The sequence below is a fragment of the Anomaloglossus baeobatrachus genome, chromosome 1, assembly GCF_048569485.1.
Source record: "Anomaloglossus baeobatrachus isolate aAnoBae1 chromosome 1, aAnoBae1.hap1, whole genome shotgun sequence".
Taxonomy (NCBI): Eukaryota; Metazoa; Chordata; class Amphibia; order Anura; family Aromobatidae; genus Anomaloglossus; species Anomaloglossus baeobatrachus.
This window is the reverse complement of record NC_134353.1, coordinates 867763865-867782923: the sequence shown is the minus strand read 5'-3', so window position 1 is coordinate 867782923 and position 19059 is coordinate 867763865. Positions and strand designations below refer to the sequence as shown.

Below are 19059 nucleotides of genomic sequence, written 5' to 3'. Positions count from 1 at the left end.
CGCAGCCTTCGGCATCAGAGATGCTTTTCTGCAACGGTCAATCGCAGTTTCACACCAGCGTTGACTGCGTTTTGCCATCAGAGTGGTCCAATTCGTGGCTCTTCCCTTGGGGTTGGCCACGGCCCCTCGAGTATTCTCATTGGGGCTGCTGTGATTAGGGTCCTGCACCCCTAGGGATTGACAGTGATCGTTTGCCCTAGACAGGCCTTCTTCCAGTGCAGACTCTTAGCAGAGTACTTCGCTTACTCTCGCCACTCTAACCTATTCGGGTGGCTTGTCATTCTGTTCAAGTCCACTCTGACTTCGAACCAGAGGCTCTCAAGGACGCAATTCGAGACTGTCGGCTCTTGTGAAGCCACTCTTAGTCGATAAGTAGTCCCTCCGCTGGCGGTCGACGTCGTTCTATCAGACACCAAATACAGGTGCTGGTCAGACGGTGGCGTCAATGGAAGCGATTCCTTGCCCAGTTTCTCCTGTGCCCTCTGAGACTGGATGTTGTCCGCTGTACACGCGAACTCCCTCCTTCCACGGGGTGGTGGCTTTGCCACTGACCTGGGGCTCGTTTTCAGGGGTGGTTTCGACCACTCTGTCTCAGGGACGCTCCTTCCTGGCCCCGTCCCAGGTGATTCTCACCAGGGTGCTGGTCCTTCCGCCTTGGGAGCATTATATCTCCACCGCGGAGCGCAGGGCGCTTGGACTCTGTCCGAATCAGCCCTCTAGATCAATGGGCTAGAAATCAGAGCTGTATTCTAGCTCTCTAAGCCTTCTCCATTTGTTGGCGGCTAGGCACATTCGAGTTCAGTCGGATAACGTTACAGCGTTTTCCTACATCAATTTCCAGATCGGGACACTCAGCCGCCTGGCAATCTTGGCGCCTCAACATTCTTCAGTGGACAAGGGACTCCTAGTCCACCGTATCCGCAGCCCACATCCTAGATGTCAAAACTGCGGGCAGATTATTTCAGCTGTCCAACCGTGGTCCACAATCCTCAGGTTTTGCGGTAGACACACTGGTTCATGTTTGATCCCAGCTTCGTCTCTACCTCTTGCCCAGAGCCCTGCACAAGATCAGGGAAGGGGGCCGTCGGGTCATTCTCTTACAGACTGACCCAGGCAGGCTTCGTATCCTGACCTGCTCTTTCTGTCCGTTGGATTGCCATGGCATCTTCCGGTCCGTCCAGACCTTTTCTCAGAAGGTCCGTTTTTTCCGTCAGAATTCTGGATTCTCGGATTGACGGCGTAGCTATTGAGTCCTGGATCTTGGCGACTTCTGGTATCCTTCCTGAAGTCATCTCCGCTATGACTCGAGCTCCAAGGTGTCCTTGGACCTTTTTAGCCTTGCCGACCCTCCTGTCCCTTCCACAGTCCGGTCTACAGCTAGGACTATCCCTCATTAAGGGACAGGTCTCCGTTCTGTCGGTATGTGCCAGCGGCGTATCGTCCGGCTGGCTCCGGTGCGCTCCTTTAAGGGCGCGTCTCACATCATTCCGCCTTTCCGGCGGTCTATGGAGCCCTGGGACCTTAATCCGGTCCTCCCGGTTCCCGGAAACCCCCCTTTGCGCTTCTTAGGGAGGTTTCTTTGTTTCATCTTTCACAGAAAGTAGTCTTTCTAGTGGCTATAATTTCCTGCCAGGGAGTTCTGGCGGCACTCTCTCTGAGTCACCCCCTTTTTTGGTCTTTTGCATCAAGACAAGGTGGTCTCCGTCCGACTCCGGACTTTTTTCCCTAAGGTGGTTACTGCTTCCACCTTATCCGGGGCAATTTTCCTGCCTTCCTTTTGTCCGGCTCCTCTTCATCGCTTGAGAAAGCGTTGCATATCCTGGATCTGGTGCGGGCGCCCCGGATCTAGGTGTCTCGCACCGCCGTTATTAGGCGGTGCACCTCTCTCTAGTACTGACTGCTAGTCAGCATAGCGGTCTCTCTGCATCTAAGCCGACCCTTGTTCGTTAGCTTAGGTCGGCCATTTCCGAGGCCTACAAGTGTACTCAAGTGCCTTCCCCGCTGGGGATCAGAGCACATTTGATCAGACCTGTCGGTGCCTTTTCGGCTTTCAGGCTACGGCTCAGTAGGTCTGTCAGACGGCAGCTCGAATTAGTCTGCATACTTTTTCGAAGCTCTATCCAAGGCATGCTCTTGCTTTGGCAGACATGGGCTTCGGCAGACGCATCTTTCAGGTGTCTGTCGCCCATTTGTGAAGTTGGGTTTTCCTGCTTCTCAGTTGTCTGTTTATTCCCACCCATGGACTGCTTTGGGACGTCCCATGGTCTGGGTCTCCCATAGGAACGATAAAGAAAAAGAGAATTTTGTTTACTTACCGTAAATTCTTTTTCTTATAGTTCCGTCATGGGAGACCCAGCACCCTCCCTATTGCCTGTTGGCAAGTTTCTTGTTCCGTGTGTCTTCACCGGCTGTTGTTGTAGACAGAGGCTCCGGTTATTCCGGGTTTTACTCTATCTCTACTTGTGGGTGGATGTCCTCCTTCAGCTTTTGCACTAAACTGGCTAGGACTGGCTAGCAGGGGGTGTATATGCTAGGAGGGAGGAGCTACACGTTTTGAGTGTAGTAACTTTGTGTGTCCTCCGGAGGCAGTAGCTATACACCCATGGTCTGGGTCTCCCATGACGGAACTATAAGAAAAAGAATTTACGGTAAGTAAACAAAATTCTCTTTATCTCGTCCATCAACCAGGTGTTAGATCTATCTCCCCCGCCTCCACCTATAGAGGAGTCGGCTTCTCAGCAGGAGAAACACCAGTTTCGGTTCCCCAAACGTACACGGAGTGCGTCTTTCGACCACTCTAACTTCAAGGATGCTGTCCAGAAACCCAGAGCGGTTCCGGACAAGCGCTTTACTAAGCGCCTTGCTGACACACGTTACCCCTTCCTCTCTGACGTAGTTAAGGGTTGGGCTCAGTGTCCCAAGGTGGATCCTCCAGTCTCTAGATTGGCGGCTAGATCTGTGGTATCGGTTGCAGATGGCTCATCGCTAAAAGATGCCACTGACAGGCAGATAGAGCTCCTGGTGAAATCCATCTATGAAGCCACGGGCGCGTCCTTTGCCCCGGCTTTTGCAGCCGTGTGGGCACTCCAAGCTATCTCTGCTTGTCTAACCGAGATTAATGCGGTCACACGTACTTCTGCTCCGCAGGTTGCGTCTTTGACTTCTCAGGCGTCGGCGTTTTCTTCATACGCCATGAAGGCAGTCCTAGACTCTGCTAGCCGTACAGCGGTCGCATCCGCTAATTCTGTGGCAGTCCACAGAGCCATGTGGCTGCGCGAATGGAAGGCAGACTCGGCTTCCAAGAGATTCCTAACCGGTTTGCCGTTTTCTGGTGACCGATTGTTTGGAGAACGATTGGATGAGAGGGAAAAGACTCCTCCTTACCCCAGTCCAGACCGAAGCGACCTCAGCAACGTAAGATACAATCGAGGTTTCGGTCCTTTCGCCCCTCCACCAAGTCCCAATCCTCTTCGTCCAATAGGCCGGAGAAAGGTCAGAGGAACTCCTACGCGTGGCGGTCTAAGTCACGCCCCCAAAAGGCTGCCGGAGGCACTGCCTCCAAGGCGGCCTCCTCATGACTCTTGGCATCCCCGAACCGCATCCTCGGTCGGTGGCAGGCTCTCCCGCTTTTGCGACACCTGGTGGCCACATGTTCAAGACCGATGGGTGAGAGACATTCTGTCTCACAGCTACAGGATAGAGTTCATCTCTCGTCCTCCAACTCGTTTCTTCACAACCTCCCCCCCCCCCCCCCCCCCCCCCCCCTGGTCGGGCCGACACACTTCTTCAGGCAGTGGCCGCTCTGAAGACAGAAGGAGTTGTGATTCCCGTCCCCCCTCAGGAACAGGGGCGCGGCTTTTACTCCAACTTGTTCGTGGTGCCAATGAAGGACGGTTCATTCCGTTCCGTTCTGGACCTCAAACTGCTCAACAGACATGTGAGAACCAGACGGTTCAGGATGGAATCTCTCCGCTCGGTCATCGCTTCGATGTCACAGGGAGACTTTCTCGCATCGATCGACATCAAAGATGCTTATCTCCATGTGCCGATCGCACCCGAACATCAACGCTTCTTGCGTTTCGCCATAGGGGACGAGCACCTTCAGTTCGTGGCATTGCCTTCGGCTTGGCGACAGCCCCACGGCTTTTCACCAAAGTCATGGCATCCGTTGTGGCGGTCCTACATGAGGCGCCTCATGCACTTCCTAGGGAAGATGGTGGCAGCGATGGAGGCAGTGCCCTTCGCGCAATTTCATCTACGCCCACTCCAATGGGACATTCTCCACAAGTGGGACAAGAGATCGACTTCCCTCGACAAGAATGTCTCTCTTTCCCTGGCAACCAAGACGTCTCTTCAGTGGTGGCTTCTTCCCACTTCTCTATCGCAGGGAAAATCCTTCCTGCCCCCAACCTGGGCTGTGGTCACCACGGACGCGAGCCTGTCAGGGTGGGGAGCAGTGTTTCTCCACCACAGGGCTCAGGGGACCTGGACTCCGAGGGAGTCTTCCCTTCAGATCAATGTTCTGGAGATAAGGGCAGTGTATCTAGCCCTATTGGCGTTCCATCAGTGGCTGGAGGGCAGGCAGATCCGTATCCAGTCGGACAACACCACTGCAGTCGCCTACATCAATCACCAGGGCGGCACTCGCAGTCGTCAAGCCTTCCAGGAAGTACGGCGAATTCTGCAGTGGGTGGAAGCCACAGCATCCACCATCTCCGCAGTTCACAGAGCTCTGGCGGCGGATGCATTAGTACAGGATTGGTCGCAGTTTCAACTGCCTTATGTGTTTCCTCCTCTGGCGATGCTACCCAGAGTATTACGCAAGATCAGGTCCGACTGCCGCCGCGCCATTCTCGTCGCTCCAGACTGGCCAAGGCGGTCGTGGTACCCGGATCTGTGGCATCTCACGGTGGGTCAACCGTGGGCCCTTCCAGACCGCACAGACTTGCTGTCACAAGGGCCGTTTTTCCATCTGAATTCTGCGGCCCTCAACCCTGACGATGCTAGGAGCCAGGACTCAATGGCCACACAGTCAGGTTATCTCAGGATGTCATTGCCACTATGAGACAAGCCAGGAAACCGACGTCCGCCAAGATCTATTACAGGACTTGGCGGATATTCTTCTCCTGGCGCTTTGTGAATGGGTTTACTCCCTGGCCTTTTGCCTTCCCCATTCTTCTTTCCTTCCTTCAATCTGGAATGGACAAAGGTTTGTCACTAAGCTCTCTCAAGGGACAAGTATCGGCACTCTCAGTATTTTTTCAAAGGCGCCTGGCCAGGCTCCCGCAGGTCCGCACGTTCCTGCAAGGAGTATGCCACATAGTCCCACCTTACAAGCGCCCACTAGAGCCCTGGGACCTTTACAGGGTGCTAACGGCTCTTCAGAAACCACCTTTCGAGCCCTTGCGAGATGTCTCCTTATCACGTCTTTCGCAGAAGGTGGCATTTCTAGTGGCAGTTACATCACTCCGAAGAGTGTCGGATCTTGCAACGCTGTCATGCAAAGCCCCCTTCCTGGTTTTTCACCAGGATAAGGTGGTTCTGCGTCCTGTTCCGGAATTTCTCCCTAAGGTGGTATCTCCTTTTCATCCAATCAGGATATCACCTTACCTTCTTTTTGCCCTAATCCAATTCACCGATGTGAAAAAGATTTGCACTCATTAGATCTAGTGAGAGCACTCCGGTACTACGTGTCTCGCACAGCGCCCCTGCGCCGTTCAGATGCACTCTTTGTACTTGTCGCCGGTCAGCGTAAGGGTTCGCAGGCTTCCAAGTCAACCTTGGCTCGGTGGATCAAGGAACCGATTCTTGAAGCTTACCGTTCTTCGGGGCTTCCGCTTCCTTCGGGGCTGAAAGCCCATTCTACCAGAGCCGTGGGTGCGTCCTGGGCATTGCGGCACCGGGCGACGGCTCAGCAGCTGTGTCAGGCAGCTACCTGGTCTAGCCTGCACACTTTCACGAAACATTATCAGGTGCATACCTATGCTTCGGCAGATGCCAGTCTAGGTAGGCGAGTCCTTCAGGCGGCGGTTGCCCACCTGTAAGAGGGAGCCGTGTCGGCTCTATTATCGAGGTATTCTTTTACCCACCCAGGGACTGCTTTTGGACGTCCCAATTGTCTGGGTCTCCCAATGGAGCGACAAAGAAGAAGGGAATTTTGTTTACTTACCGTAAATTCCTTTTCTTCTAGCTCCAATTGGGAGACCCAGCACCCGCCCCTGTTCCCTTCGGGCTTGTTGTTCAATTGTTTCTTTGGTTTCAGTTCTCCGAACATCCTTCGGATTGAATTTACCTTAGACCAATTTATAAGTTTCCTCCTTCCTGCTCTTGCACCAAAACTGAGGAGCCCGGGAGGGTGTATAGGCAGAGGGGAGGGGTTACACTTTTGAGTGTAATACTTTGTGTGGCCTCCGGAGGCAGAAGCTATACACCCAATTGTCTGGGTCTCCCAATTGGAGCTAGAAGAAAAGGAATTTACGGTAAGTAAACAAAATTCCCTTCTTTCTTATTATCTGGGGAACTTCTGCAGTTAAAGGGAATCTGTCACCAGGTTTTCCCTTTATGAACTACAGCCACCACCAGTGAGCTCTTATATACAGCATTCCAGAATACTGTATATAAGCGCCCAGGCTGATCTGTAGAACATAAAAACACCTTTTATTATACTTAGCCAGGGGGCGATCTGGTCCGATGAGTGTTGTCACTCTCGGTCCGGCGCCTCCTCTCTGCTCAGATTGCGGTCTTCCTTCTTATGAGCCTTGTATGGATGATGCTTCCTAAGTCATCCACAGAGGCCAGCATTGTGGTCCGGCGCAGGCGCACTGATCTGCCCTACCGTAATGCTCAGGCTCGAGGAAGGGTCAAAGATCGCCCACACATGCGCACTACAATAATTAGAACTTTTTAAAAGTTTTGTCTTGTAGTGAACATCTCTTCGGCCGGAGTCACAAACAAATTTCCTGTCCTCCCCCCATAATGACACCGTTGTAAGTTGCTGATCGGTTGTTGTTTCATCTCCAGATTTTTAATGTTTCTATGTACTGGAATACTGTATTTCTCCACTGTACAATGCAATTAAGTAAATGCTGATTTGAATCCCCCCCCCCCCAAAAGAAAGGTTAAATATATACATGGTGCTGTACATGAGAAGCGATTACATACAGAATACATATACAAGTTACAGTAGACAGACTAGTACAAAGGGAAGAGGGCCCTACCCTTGCGGGGTTTCATTCTATAGGATTTGGGGAGGAGACCGTAGGTGGGGTGTAAATTGGGCGGCAGCTCCGCACGGTGGTCGGGCGGCTGCGAGTTCATTGTAGACATTTCTGAACAGGTGGGTTTTCAGGTTCCGTTTGAAGTTTGCAAGGGTAGCGGATAGTCTGACGTGTTGAGGCAGCGAGTTCCAGCAGACTGGGAATGCTCGGGAGAAGTCTTGAGTTGGTTGCGTGAGGACCGAATGAGAGCGAAGGAGATCTTGGGAGGACCGGAGATTACGCTTTGGAGTGTAGTGGGAGAGTAGTTCGGAGATATACGGAGGAGATAGATTATAGATGGCTTTGTAGGTCAGTGTTAGAAGTTTGAATTGGATACGGTGGAAGATTGGGAGCCAATGGAGGGATTTGCAGAGGAGAAGCGGGGTGGTATTGAGGAGAGAGGTGGATCAGTCGGGCAGCAGAATTAAGGATGGACTGGAGAGGGTCGAGCGTGTTGGCAGGGAGACCACAGAGGAGGATGTTGCAGTAATCGAGGCGGGAGATTATGAGGGCATGCACTAGCATTTTTGTAGCTTGCGAATTGAGGAAAGGACGAATTCTGGAGATTTTTTTTTTTTTTAATCCAATTAGTTTTTATTGAAAACATGGCAGATACAAAATCATACATGGTAAATTAAGATAACATTTGTCAACTGCCCGCACATGAGGGCTCCATACATTAGTATACTCCAAGACAATCCGGTTACAATTCCTCTGCCTTACACTTTAACCACACAAAAACATGGGGAGGGAGGAGAGGGGAGGAAAGATGGGGACTTCCTGGAAATATTTTTGAGTTGAAGGCGACAGGAGGTGGTGAGGGTATGAATGTGTGGTAGGACAAGGCAGAGTCAAAGGTCACTCCGAGGCAGCGAACTTTGGGTGCTGGCGAGAGCGTGATGTTATTTATTGTAATAGATAGATCAGGTGGAGAGTGTAGGTGAGATGGAGGAAAGATGATTAGTTCAGTTTTGGCCACATTGAGCTTTAGGAAGCGAGAGGAGAAGGAGGATATAGCAGATAGACACATCAGGATTTTGGACAGCAGAGATGTGACATCTGGGCCAGAGAGGTAGATCTGAGTATCATCGGCATATAGGTGGTATTGGAAGCATGGGACTTTGAGTTGTCCCAGGCCAAATGTGTAGATAGAAAAAAGTAAGGGTCCCAGGACAGAGCCTTGAGGGACGCCAACAGAGAGATGGCGGGATGGAGAGGTTGTGTGGGAATGGGAGACACTAAAAGTGCGGTTGGAGAGGTATGAAGAGATCCAAGAGAGGGCGAGGTCTCTGACACCAAGGGAAGAGAGGATCTGCAATAGGAGGGAGCGGTCGACTGTGTCGGAGGACAGGTCTAGAAGTAGGAGTATGGAGAAGTGACTGTTAGCTTTGGCAGTAAGTCATTCATAATTTTAGTTTTATATATATATACAATATATATATATATATATATATATATATATATGTATATATATTATATATATATATGTATATATATTTATATTTTATATATATATATATATATATATATATATATATATATATATATATATATATATATATATATATATATATATATATATATATATAATTTTTTTTTTTATATATATATATAATAAATAAATTATAATATAATATAATGATAAACCTTATTTGGTATCACAAACTTCACAAAACTCCAGTATAGCTAAATATAAAATTATTTAATCCAAACCATAAATGTTTTAAAGAAAATAAAAAGCTGAAATGCTAGAATTGCTGTTTTTTTTTTTTTTTTTTCTTTTTGATTTAATCAAAATGTTGTTAGGACCCCAAAATGTCATCAATGCAGTGCAGCTCACCGCGCCATACTCATATAGGCCCATTAAATTCAATTGCAAAAAAATGTTTTGTTTGAGGAGTCCCGCAGTATGGGATAGTATGCTGAAGCCTAACCTTCCAATAGAGGCCAGAAAGGCACTATCGTCCTCTTTTGGAAGGCTTCAGCATACATAGGTACCGAGCCTGAGGATGGGTTGTCAGTGTTTGACTTCCAGAGAACCCCTTTAAATCCCTTTTCCATGGATGGATGTCACCTTACATGTCTGTATGTTGGATATTGTAGCAAGGCTGGGATTTATTGGGTGATGTTGAACGAGTCTGCCTGTAAATCTGTTCCTCTCTGCTAGAGGTGGCCACATTGCCCCGGACTCTTGCTGGTCCTCAGCTCTGGGTACGTGTTCACGCTAAAGGATCCCATATGATGTGGTTTGCACAACAATCTGTCAAACACAAATCTCCATGACTCTGTAACATTTAACGAAGCCTCCGCAGTCCGTAACAGGAAGAGTTTCCATTTTATTTGTACACAAAGCCGAACAATATGGTAAGAGCAGGAGGTCATCAGAGCGCGGCCGCCTTTCATGTCCTGCGCCGGCGTCTGCTCCACAGCTGTTCACTCGTGAGAATTTGTGGTCCTGAGACGGCTGCCCTGATCTCTGCCAGATGTATGGCAGCTCCTGGGATGGATGGGATTTGCTTTTTTGTTAACTGATTCAGCCTGTTTATTTTTACGATATTCAGTCCCATTAGTTTGTGACGAACTGGACAAACTCCAGGAGCGCAGATAGCCGCTGTGCCCAAAATATATATCTGCACCTCATTGTTTTGTGCTTTACCCTTTTTGTTGTATATGGATATTTTTCATCTGAGTAGCTCCTAGCCTGTCGTCATTCCTATATTCCTTCCTGACACGAGCTGACTTGCTTGAGAACATAAGTGGTGACAGCCGCCTTCTGTATACGGCGTATTTTACCGGTCCTCTGCAGAGACCCCCAGTAACGGGCCGTAAACTGCGCTAGAATCTGGCTGCAATCGTTTCATTTTGCTGCAGTGCCCCTGCAGGGGACAAACAGTATTACACTTATTTATGAAGGACCTGGTGCAAATTGTGCTTTTTTCCAGAATTCAGTGTTTATTTTGTGTTCATGCGCCTCTCTATACCTGAGATATAGGTCTATCCTCCTGATATATACAGTATATCCTAAAAGTGAGTACACCCCTCTCATTTTTGTAAATATTTTATATATTTTCATGGGACAACACTGAAGATCTGACACTTTGATACAATGTAAAGTAGTCAGTGCACAGCTTGTGTAACAGTGTAAATGGGATGTGCCCTATAAATAACTCAGCACACAGTCATTAATGTCTAAATCGATGGCAGCAAAAGTGAGTACACCCCAAACTAAAAATGGCCAAAGGGTGCTCAAAATGTGCATAGTTTGTGTGGCCACCATTATTTTAAAGCATTGCCTTAACTCTCTTGGGTATAGCGTTCACTAGAGCTTCACAGGAGTCACTGTTCACTCTTCTATCCTCCATGACAACATCACGGAGCTGGTGGATGTTACAGGCCTTGTACTCTTCCACCCACTGTTTGAGGAGGCCCCACAGATGCTCATTAAGGTTTAGGTCTGGAGACGCTTGGCCACTACAGCACCTTTTACCCTCAGTTTCTTTAGCAAGGCAGTGGTGGTTTTGGAGTGTGTGGGGTCATTATTATGTTGGAATCCTGCCGTGTGGCCCAGTTTCCGAAGGGAGGGGATCATTCTCTACTTTAGTATGTCACAGTACATGTGGGCATTAATGGATCCTTCAATGAACTGTAGCCCCCCACAGCCAGCTGCATTCATGCAGCCCAAAACCATCACACGCCTACCACCATGCTTGACTGTAGGCAAAACACACTTGTCATTGTATTCCTCACCTGGTTGCTGCCACACACACTTGACACCATCTGAACCAAATAAGTTTATTTTGGGCTCATCAGACCACAGGACATTGGTTCCAGTAATCCATGTCCTTAGTCTGCTTGTCTTCAGTAAACTGTTTGCAGGCTTTCTTGTGCATCATCTGTAGAAGAGATTTACCTTCTGGGACAACAGGCATGCAGACCAATTTGATGCAGTGTGCAGTATATGATCTGAGCACTGACAGGATGACCCCACGCCCCCCCACCCCTGTAACCTCTGCAGCAATGCTGGCAGCACTCGTATATCTATTTTGAGAAAACAACCTCTAGATATGACGCTGAGCACGTGTACTCAGATTCTTTGGATGACCATGGTGATGCCTATTCTGAGTGGAACCTGTTTTGTTAAACCACTGTATGGTCTTGGCCACCATGCTGCAGCTCAGTTTCAGGGTGCTGGCAATCTTCTTATACTTTAGGCCATCTTTATATAGAGCAAAAAAATATTTCAGCTCCCCAGAGAATTCTTTGCCATGAGGAGCCATGTTGAACTTCCAGTGACCAGTATGAGAGAGTGTGTGAGCGATAACACCAAATTTACACACTCCTCCCCATTAACACCTGAGACATTGTAAACACTGAGTCACATGACTTCAGGAAGGGAAAATGGCTGGGCACAATTTGCCAATTTTCACTCAGAGGTATACTCACTTTTGTTGCCAGCGGTTTAGACATTAATCGATGTGTGAGTTATTTAGAGGGCACCACATTTACACTGTCATACAAGCTGTACACTGACTACTTTACATTGTATTAAAGGGTCATATCTTCAGCGTTGTCCCATGAAAAGATGGAATAAAATATTTACAAATGTGTGAGGGGTGTGCTCACTTTTGTGATGTAAAGCTATTCTTTTAGCCAAATGGGTGTGGTCCTCAACAAGACTCCAATGGGGAGCTATAACCACACCCACTTGTATAAAAAGACTAGAGAATAGGGGTCCATATTTCAGGAATGGAGAGGAGCAGAAACAAAAGAAGTCGTTCTAGATTCAGGAGAACGGCGACATTTACACCAGGTGAATGACATATTTATCTGATGTGACACCTCAATGAATAGTCCTGTAATTGGCGGACTCTGGATTGATAGGTTATGGTTTTTCGGGGCGGGGGTGTTTTGCTATATTTTTAACACTAAGGTTCAGATACAGCTTTAAAGAAGGCAATTAAGTAATTTTATTATAAAGGTTAATATGAAATACAAACTTAAAGGAAAAGTATGATATTGCGTACACTTTTGTATATTCAACATACAAAGGTTAAGTACAGTTAAATATACTTACATCACCAAGGAGCATTGAAACATCATCTGTCTGGAATATTAAGAATCAGAGAAGCATGACATAGACAGAGAACTCCTGGACATCACTGCCCGGACGTCTCACGGAGGCAGGAAACACGAGCTTCTGTCTGTGCTATACCTCAGCTGATCTTAAAAAGGCTTGAACAATATTACAAGCCTTAAAGTTAATGTGTTGTAGTCTTTTTGATCCATGCCCTTTGATGGCCAGTCATTGGGCATAGATGAACCAGAGATACATCAGACAATGGGGTAATAAACCCACAGCATTCAAGTCTCCCAAGAATACACATCAGGTATTTGAGCTAGGTAAATGGATATATTGTTTGTCTGTATATTCAAGACAAACACACAGAAATCCTTAAGTATATACAAGATTTTGTAACCATGTACACTTTGTCTGTCTGATTAATCAATATGTTATAGTATAACATAATGTATAAACTCAAAAATAGCCATTTTTATATTTGCAATACAGGGGGGGAGGGGGGGTTGCCTCTCTTTATTCTGGCGAATAGTTGAGGGGACCTTCTTGATTGGGAGCACAAGTCAACTTGATCATCTCCTTTTGCGACTCCTATGTTTTTGCTATTGTGCCTTAGGAATACCTTCCTTCTTCCATATAAATGTCATCTGGCAAAGTATTTTGCTCAGCTGTAAGATCTCATTTTTTTCCCTGTCTGTCTTGGCAGATGTTCACAGAGCTGCAGCAGATGAGGCAGCAGCTCCCAGACATGGAGTTCGGGAGGCGCATGGCCGTAGAGCGGGAGCTGGAGAAGGTGGACGCCATTAAACTCATGAACATTATTTTTGATGAGACCGGCCACTTTGTGTTATATGGGACAATGCTCGGGATCAAAGTGATTAACGTAGAAACAAATAGGTAAGTTTCATAACTTTTTATATACCGTGTGTTACGGACTGTAAGACGCACTCTTCCCACCCCCCCAACCCCTCAACTGTGGGTAACATGGGGGTGAGTGTTACAATGTGGATATGCTACGTTCTACAACTACGTTCGGGTGTTCGCCTGCAGAAAACTTGTGTGCAAAAATTGTGCAAGACAGAGCACACGCTAACGGAGCCTGCTCCATTATAGTCAATGGCCCTGTCGGCGCATGCGTCCAAAACACGTTTTGCGGGGTGGGAGAGGGGCGGTTCGGAAGGATGACCCGACTGCACCACTGAACGTAAGTAAAAGCGCAATGTGAAAGGGGCCTAACACTAAGTTTTGTCCATTATAAAAAAAAGAATTTAAGGCATGGATGCAATTAAAATAAAAAAAGTTTCATATAAAAAGGGGTTGTCCACGTAGTAATATTTATAGCTGAGAAGTGAATGAAACCTCACATTTGGAGACCAATCTGATATTGTCCGTGTATATTCTTCTGATAGGTGTGTGCGTATTCTGGGCAAGCAGGAAAACATCAGGGCCATGCAGCTGGCTTTGTTCCAAGGCGTGGCCAAAAAGCACCGCGCTGCCTCCACTGTGGAGATGAAGGCTTCAGATAACCCCGTCCTCCTGAGCGCTCAGCCAGACCCCACCATCGTATGCACATCCTTCAAGAAGAACCGTTTTTACATGGTTGGTATAGTCTGCCCCTGCAAGTAACACAGTAATCGCATCAGTCATAACCTTAAAGAGGTTGACCACTATACATTGGTGGCCTATTTTTAGAATAGGTCATCTATGTCTGAGCAGCCGCGGTCCGACACTCCACATCCTTGCCGATCAGCTGTTCTTTGTGTCTGCAGCAGGAAATGCTCAGCTCCAGAGCTGCCTCGTCAACTGATAGGGGCCGGGTACTGGATATCCCATTCAAATCAATAGGAGGCAGATATGCAGTACCCGGCCGCTATCAGAAGACTGAGCATTTCCTGCTGCCAGCACCGGGCACTGCTGATCAGTGTGCAGAGTGTCGGACCCCGGCTGATCTGCTATTGATGACCTATCCTAAGGATCCACCATCAATATCAAGATTTCTCACGAGCTGCGCCAATGCTCTGGAACACACTACCAAGAAAAATCCGATTAATTCCCAACATCCACACCTTTTTAAGCAAGCCCTAAAAACGCATTTCTTAGCCTATCACCTCCCTGATGTAATCTAGTCCCTTTCTGCCCTTCATAAAATTTACTTTAATTCTTGTCCCCTGTATCTTCTGATTTCATTACTCGCCATGTACTTTTTTTACACTCTATACCTGTATTAATTCTGGCTGGTGACCGGTACACGCAGCTGGTTTTGAATCCCCTATTAAATCGATGGCTGGACCATACGTGACAAGCTCCACCCCCCCCCCTCCTCCATTCACCTTTTGTGCCCCACCCCCCTATTTCCTCATAGACTGTAGCTTACGAGCAGGGCCCTCGCTCCTCTTGGTATCTTAATTTTATTATTTTATATTGTCTCATGTTGTCTATACATGTCCCCTTTGAATTGTAAAGCGCTGCGGAATATGTTGACGCTATAGAAATAAAAATGATCAATATTAAAGTAGTGGCCAGCCTCTTTAAGTCCCCCATACACATTACACTATTGTCAGACGAACCCGTAGACAGTCTGTGTATTGTGGCTTCCAGAACACTTAAACTTATGATGAGGTCGGGAGAGGGAAGGGTCTGACTTGATGAATTTCAGTCGCCCATCCTTTTGTTCTGGAGATTACACCGTGTGCAGAATTATTAGGTAATTGTATTTTAGAGGATTTTTTTTATTATTGATCAACAACTATGTTCTCAACCAACCCAAAAGACTCATAAATATCAAAGCTTAATATTTTTGGAAATTGGAGTGTTTTTTTTTTTTTTTAGATTTGGCTATCTTAGGAGGATATCTGTTTTTGCAAGTAACTATTACTGTGCAGAATTATTAGGCAACTTAATAAAAACCAAATATATTCCCATCTCACTTGTTTATTTTCACCAGGTAAACCAATATAACTGCACAAAATTTAGAAATAAACATTACTGACATGCAAAAACAAACCCCCAAACAATTAGTGACCAATATAGCCACCTTTCTTTCTGATGATGCTCAACAGCCTACCATCCATAGATTCTGTCAGTTGCTTGATCTGTTTATGATCAACATTGTGTGTAGCAGCCACCACAGCCTCCCAGACACTGTTCCGAGAGGTGTACTGTTTTCCCTCCCTGTAGATCTTACATTTTATGAGGGACCACAGGTTCTCTATGGGGTTCAGATCAGGTGAACAAGGGGGCCATGTCATTATTTTTTCATCTTTTAGACCTTTCCTGGCCAGCCACGCTGTGGAGTAGTTGGATGCATGTGATGGAGCATTGTCCTGCATGACAATCATGTTTTTCTTGAACAATACCGACTTCTTCCTGTATCACTGCTTGAAGAAGTTGTCTTCCAGAAACTGGCAGTAGGTCTGGGAGTTGAGCTTCACTCCATCCTCAACCCGAAAAGGTCCCACAAGTTCATCTGTGATGATACCAGCCCATACCAGTACCCCACCTCCACCTTGCTGGCGTCTTGAGTTGGAGTGGAGCTCTCTGCCCTTTACTGATCCAGCCTCTGGCCCATCCATCTGGCCCATCAAGAGTCACTCTCATTTCATCAGTCCATAAAATCTTTGAAAAAAGAGAATTTTGTTTACTTACCGTAAATTCTTTTTCTTATAGTTCCGACATGGGAGACCCAGACCATGGGTGTATAGCTTCTGCCTCCGGAGGACACACAAAGTACTATACTAAAAGTGTAGCTTCTCCCTCCGAGCATATACACCCCCTGGATGACAAATTTAACCAGTTTAGTGCAAAAGCTGAAGGAGGACATCCACCCATAAGTAGAGAGAGAGTAAAACCCGGAATAACCGGAACCTCTGTCTACAACAACAGCCGGTGAAAAACACACGGAACAAGAACTGCCAACAGGCAACAGGGAGGGTGCTGGGTCTCCCATGTCGGAACTATAAGAAAAAGAATTTACGGTAAGTAAACAAAATTCTCTTTTTCTTCATCGTTCCTTATGGGAGACCCAGACCATGGGACGTCTCAAAGCAGTCCATGGGTGGGAAATAAACAGAAACTGAGAAGTAGGCAAAACCTAACTTCACAAATGGGCGACAGCCGCCTGAAGGATGCGTCTGCCCAAGCTCGCATCTGCCGAAGCATGAGCATGCACTTGGTAGTGCTTCGAAAAGGTGTGCAGACTAGACCAAGTGGCAGCCTGACAGACTTGCTGAGCCGTAGCCTGGTGCCTGAAAGCCCAGGAGGCACCGACAGCTCTGGTCGAGTGCGCCTTAATCCCTGGCGGTGGAGGCACCTGAGAACATTGGTAGGCATCGGATATGGCCGACCTAATCCAACGAGCTAGGGTCGGTTTAGAAGCCGAGAGACCCTTGCGCTGACCCGTGGTTAGCACAAAAAGAGAGGTGCACCGCCTAAGAGCGGCGGTGCGTGACACATAGATCCGGAGCGCCCGCACCAAATCCAAGGTATGCAACGCTTTCTCAAAGCGATGTACAGGGGCCGGACAAAGGGAAGGCAATGAAATGTCCTGGTTAAGGTGGAAAGGAGACACCACCTTAGGGATAAAGTCCGGAGTCGGACGGAGAACCACCTTGTCTTGGTGAAAAACCAAAAAGGGTGACTCCGAAGAAAGCGCAGCCAAATCAGAGACTCTCCTGAGAGAAGTTATGGCCACCAGAAAGACCACTTTCTGTGAAAGTCGAAACAAAGAAACCTCCCTAAGAGGCTCAAAGGGGGGTTTCTGTAAGGCCGTGAGGACCAGATTAAGGTCCCAGGGATCCAAAGGCCGCCGGTAAGGAGGAATGATGTGAGATGCGCCCTGCATGAAGGTGCACACCTGAGCCAGTCGGGCGATACGCCGCTGGAACAAGACTGACAGAGCCGAGACCTGTCCCTTGAGGGAATTGAGGGATAGTCCTAGCTGCAGACCGGACTGTAGAAAGGACAGGATGGTTGGCAAAGAAAATGCCTGAAGCCGTCAGAATCCAGGACTCAAGAGCCACGCCGTCAATCTGAGCCGCAGAATTCTGGCGGAAAAACGGACCTTGAGAGAGAAGGTCTGGGCGGTCCGGGAGATGCCACGGCATTTCTACGGACAGACGGAGCAGGTCTGGGTACCAAGCTCGCCTGGGCCAGTCTGGAGCAATGATTATGACCCGACGGCCCTCCATTCTGATCTTGCGCAGGACCCTGGGCAAGAGAGCTAGAGGGGGAAACACGTAGGCCAGACGGAACTGGGACCAATCTTGAACCAGCGCGTCCGCTGCCAAGGCCTGAGGATCGTGGGAGCGAGCCACTTAAACCGGGACCTTGTTGTTGTGCCGGGATGCCATTAGATCCACTTCCGGAGTGCCCCACTTGCGGCAGATTGACCGGAACACTGCTGGATGCAGGGCCCACTCGCCGCTGTCCACGGTTTGACGGCTGAGATAATCTGCCTCCCAGTTTTCTACGCCCGGGATGTGGACTGCGGATCTGGTGGACTTGGAGTCCTCCGTCCACTGAAGGATGCGTTGAACCTCCAACATCGCCAGGCGGCTGCGAGTCCCGCCCTGGTGATTGATGTAGGCAACTGCTGTCGCGTTGTCCGACTGGACTCGAATGTGCTTGCCCGACAACAGGTGGTGAAAGGCTACGAGAGCTAGGAGTACAGCCCTGATTTCCAGCACATTGATCGAGAGGGCTGATTCGGACGGAGTCCAAGTGCCCTGTGCTTGGTGGTGGAGAAATACTGCTCCCCAGCCGGAGAGACTGGCGTCCGTGGTGAGGTTCACCCAGGACGGGGTCAGGAAGGAGCGTCCCTGAGACAGAGAGAGGGGCCGAAGCCACCACTGAAGAGAGCTCCTGGTCTGTGGCGACAGAGCCACTAGCCTGTGCAAAGAAGAGGTCCGCTTGTCCCAAAAGCGGAGAATGTCCAGCTGCAGAGGACGCAGATGGAACTGGGCAAAGGGAACCGCTTCCATTGACGCCACCATCTGACCCAGCACCTGCATGAGGTGCCTGATGGAATGACGGTGGGGCTTCAACAGAGAACACACCGCCAGAAGAAGGGACTGCTGTTTGACTAAGGGCAGCTTCACAAGTGCCGGCAGAGTCTCGAATTGCATCCCTAGGTATGTAAGTTTCTGGGTCGGGGTCAGAGTGGACTTGGGCAGATTGACAAGCCACCCGAAATGAACAAGTGTGGCGAGAGTGAGCGAGACACTCCACTGACAGTCTGCACTGGATGAAGCCTTGACTAGAAGGTCGTCCAGGTAAGGGATCACTGCCAACCCCTGGAGGTGCAGAACCGCAACCACTGCTGCCATGACCTTGGTGAATACACGAGGGGCCGTGGCTAACCCGAAGGGGAGAGCCACGAATTGGAAATGTTCCTCCGATTGCAAAACGTAGCCAACGCTGGTGTGAAACTGCAATTGGCACATGCAGATAGGCATCTCTGATGTCGATGGATGCTAGAAAATCTCCTTGGGTCATTGAGGCAATGACCGATCGCAGAGATTCCATGCGAAAGCGCCGCACCTGAACATGCTTGTTGAGAAGCTTGAGATCCAGGATGGGTCGGAAGGAACCGTCCTTCTTGGGGACTAGGAAGAGGTTTGAGTAGAAACCTCTGAACCGTTCCCGGGCGGGAACCGGAACAATTACTCCGTTGGCCTGCAAGGATGCCACGGCCTGTGAGAAGGCGGCGGCTTTGGAGCAGGGGGGAGT

General features: G+C 48.6%; 1 protein-coding gene across 1 annotated transcript in view; it reads left to right on the top strand.

The window, feature by feature from the left end:
* The window catches only part of PPWD1 (peptidylprolyl isomerase domain and WD repeat containing 1), an 88949-nt gene that overhangs the window by 26395 nt on the left and 43495 nt on the right, over positions 1–19059 (top strand). The window contains exons 6-7 of the mRNA XM_075326166.1: positions 13040–13230; positions 13743–13932. Of these exons, the coding sequence (XP_075182281.1) occupies positions 13040–13230; positions 13743–13932 (381 nt within the window). The remainder of the gene's footprint in view (positions 1–13039; positions 13231–13742; positions 13933–19059) is intronic.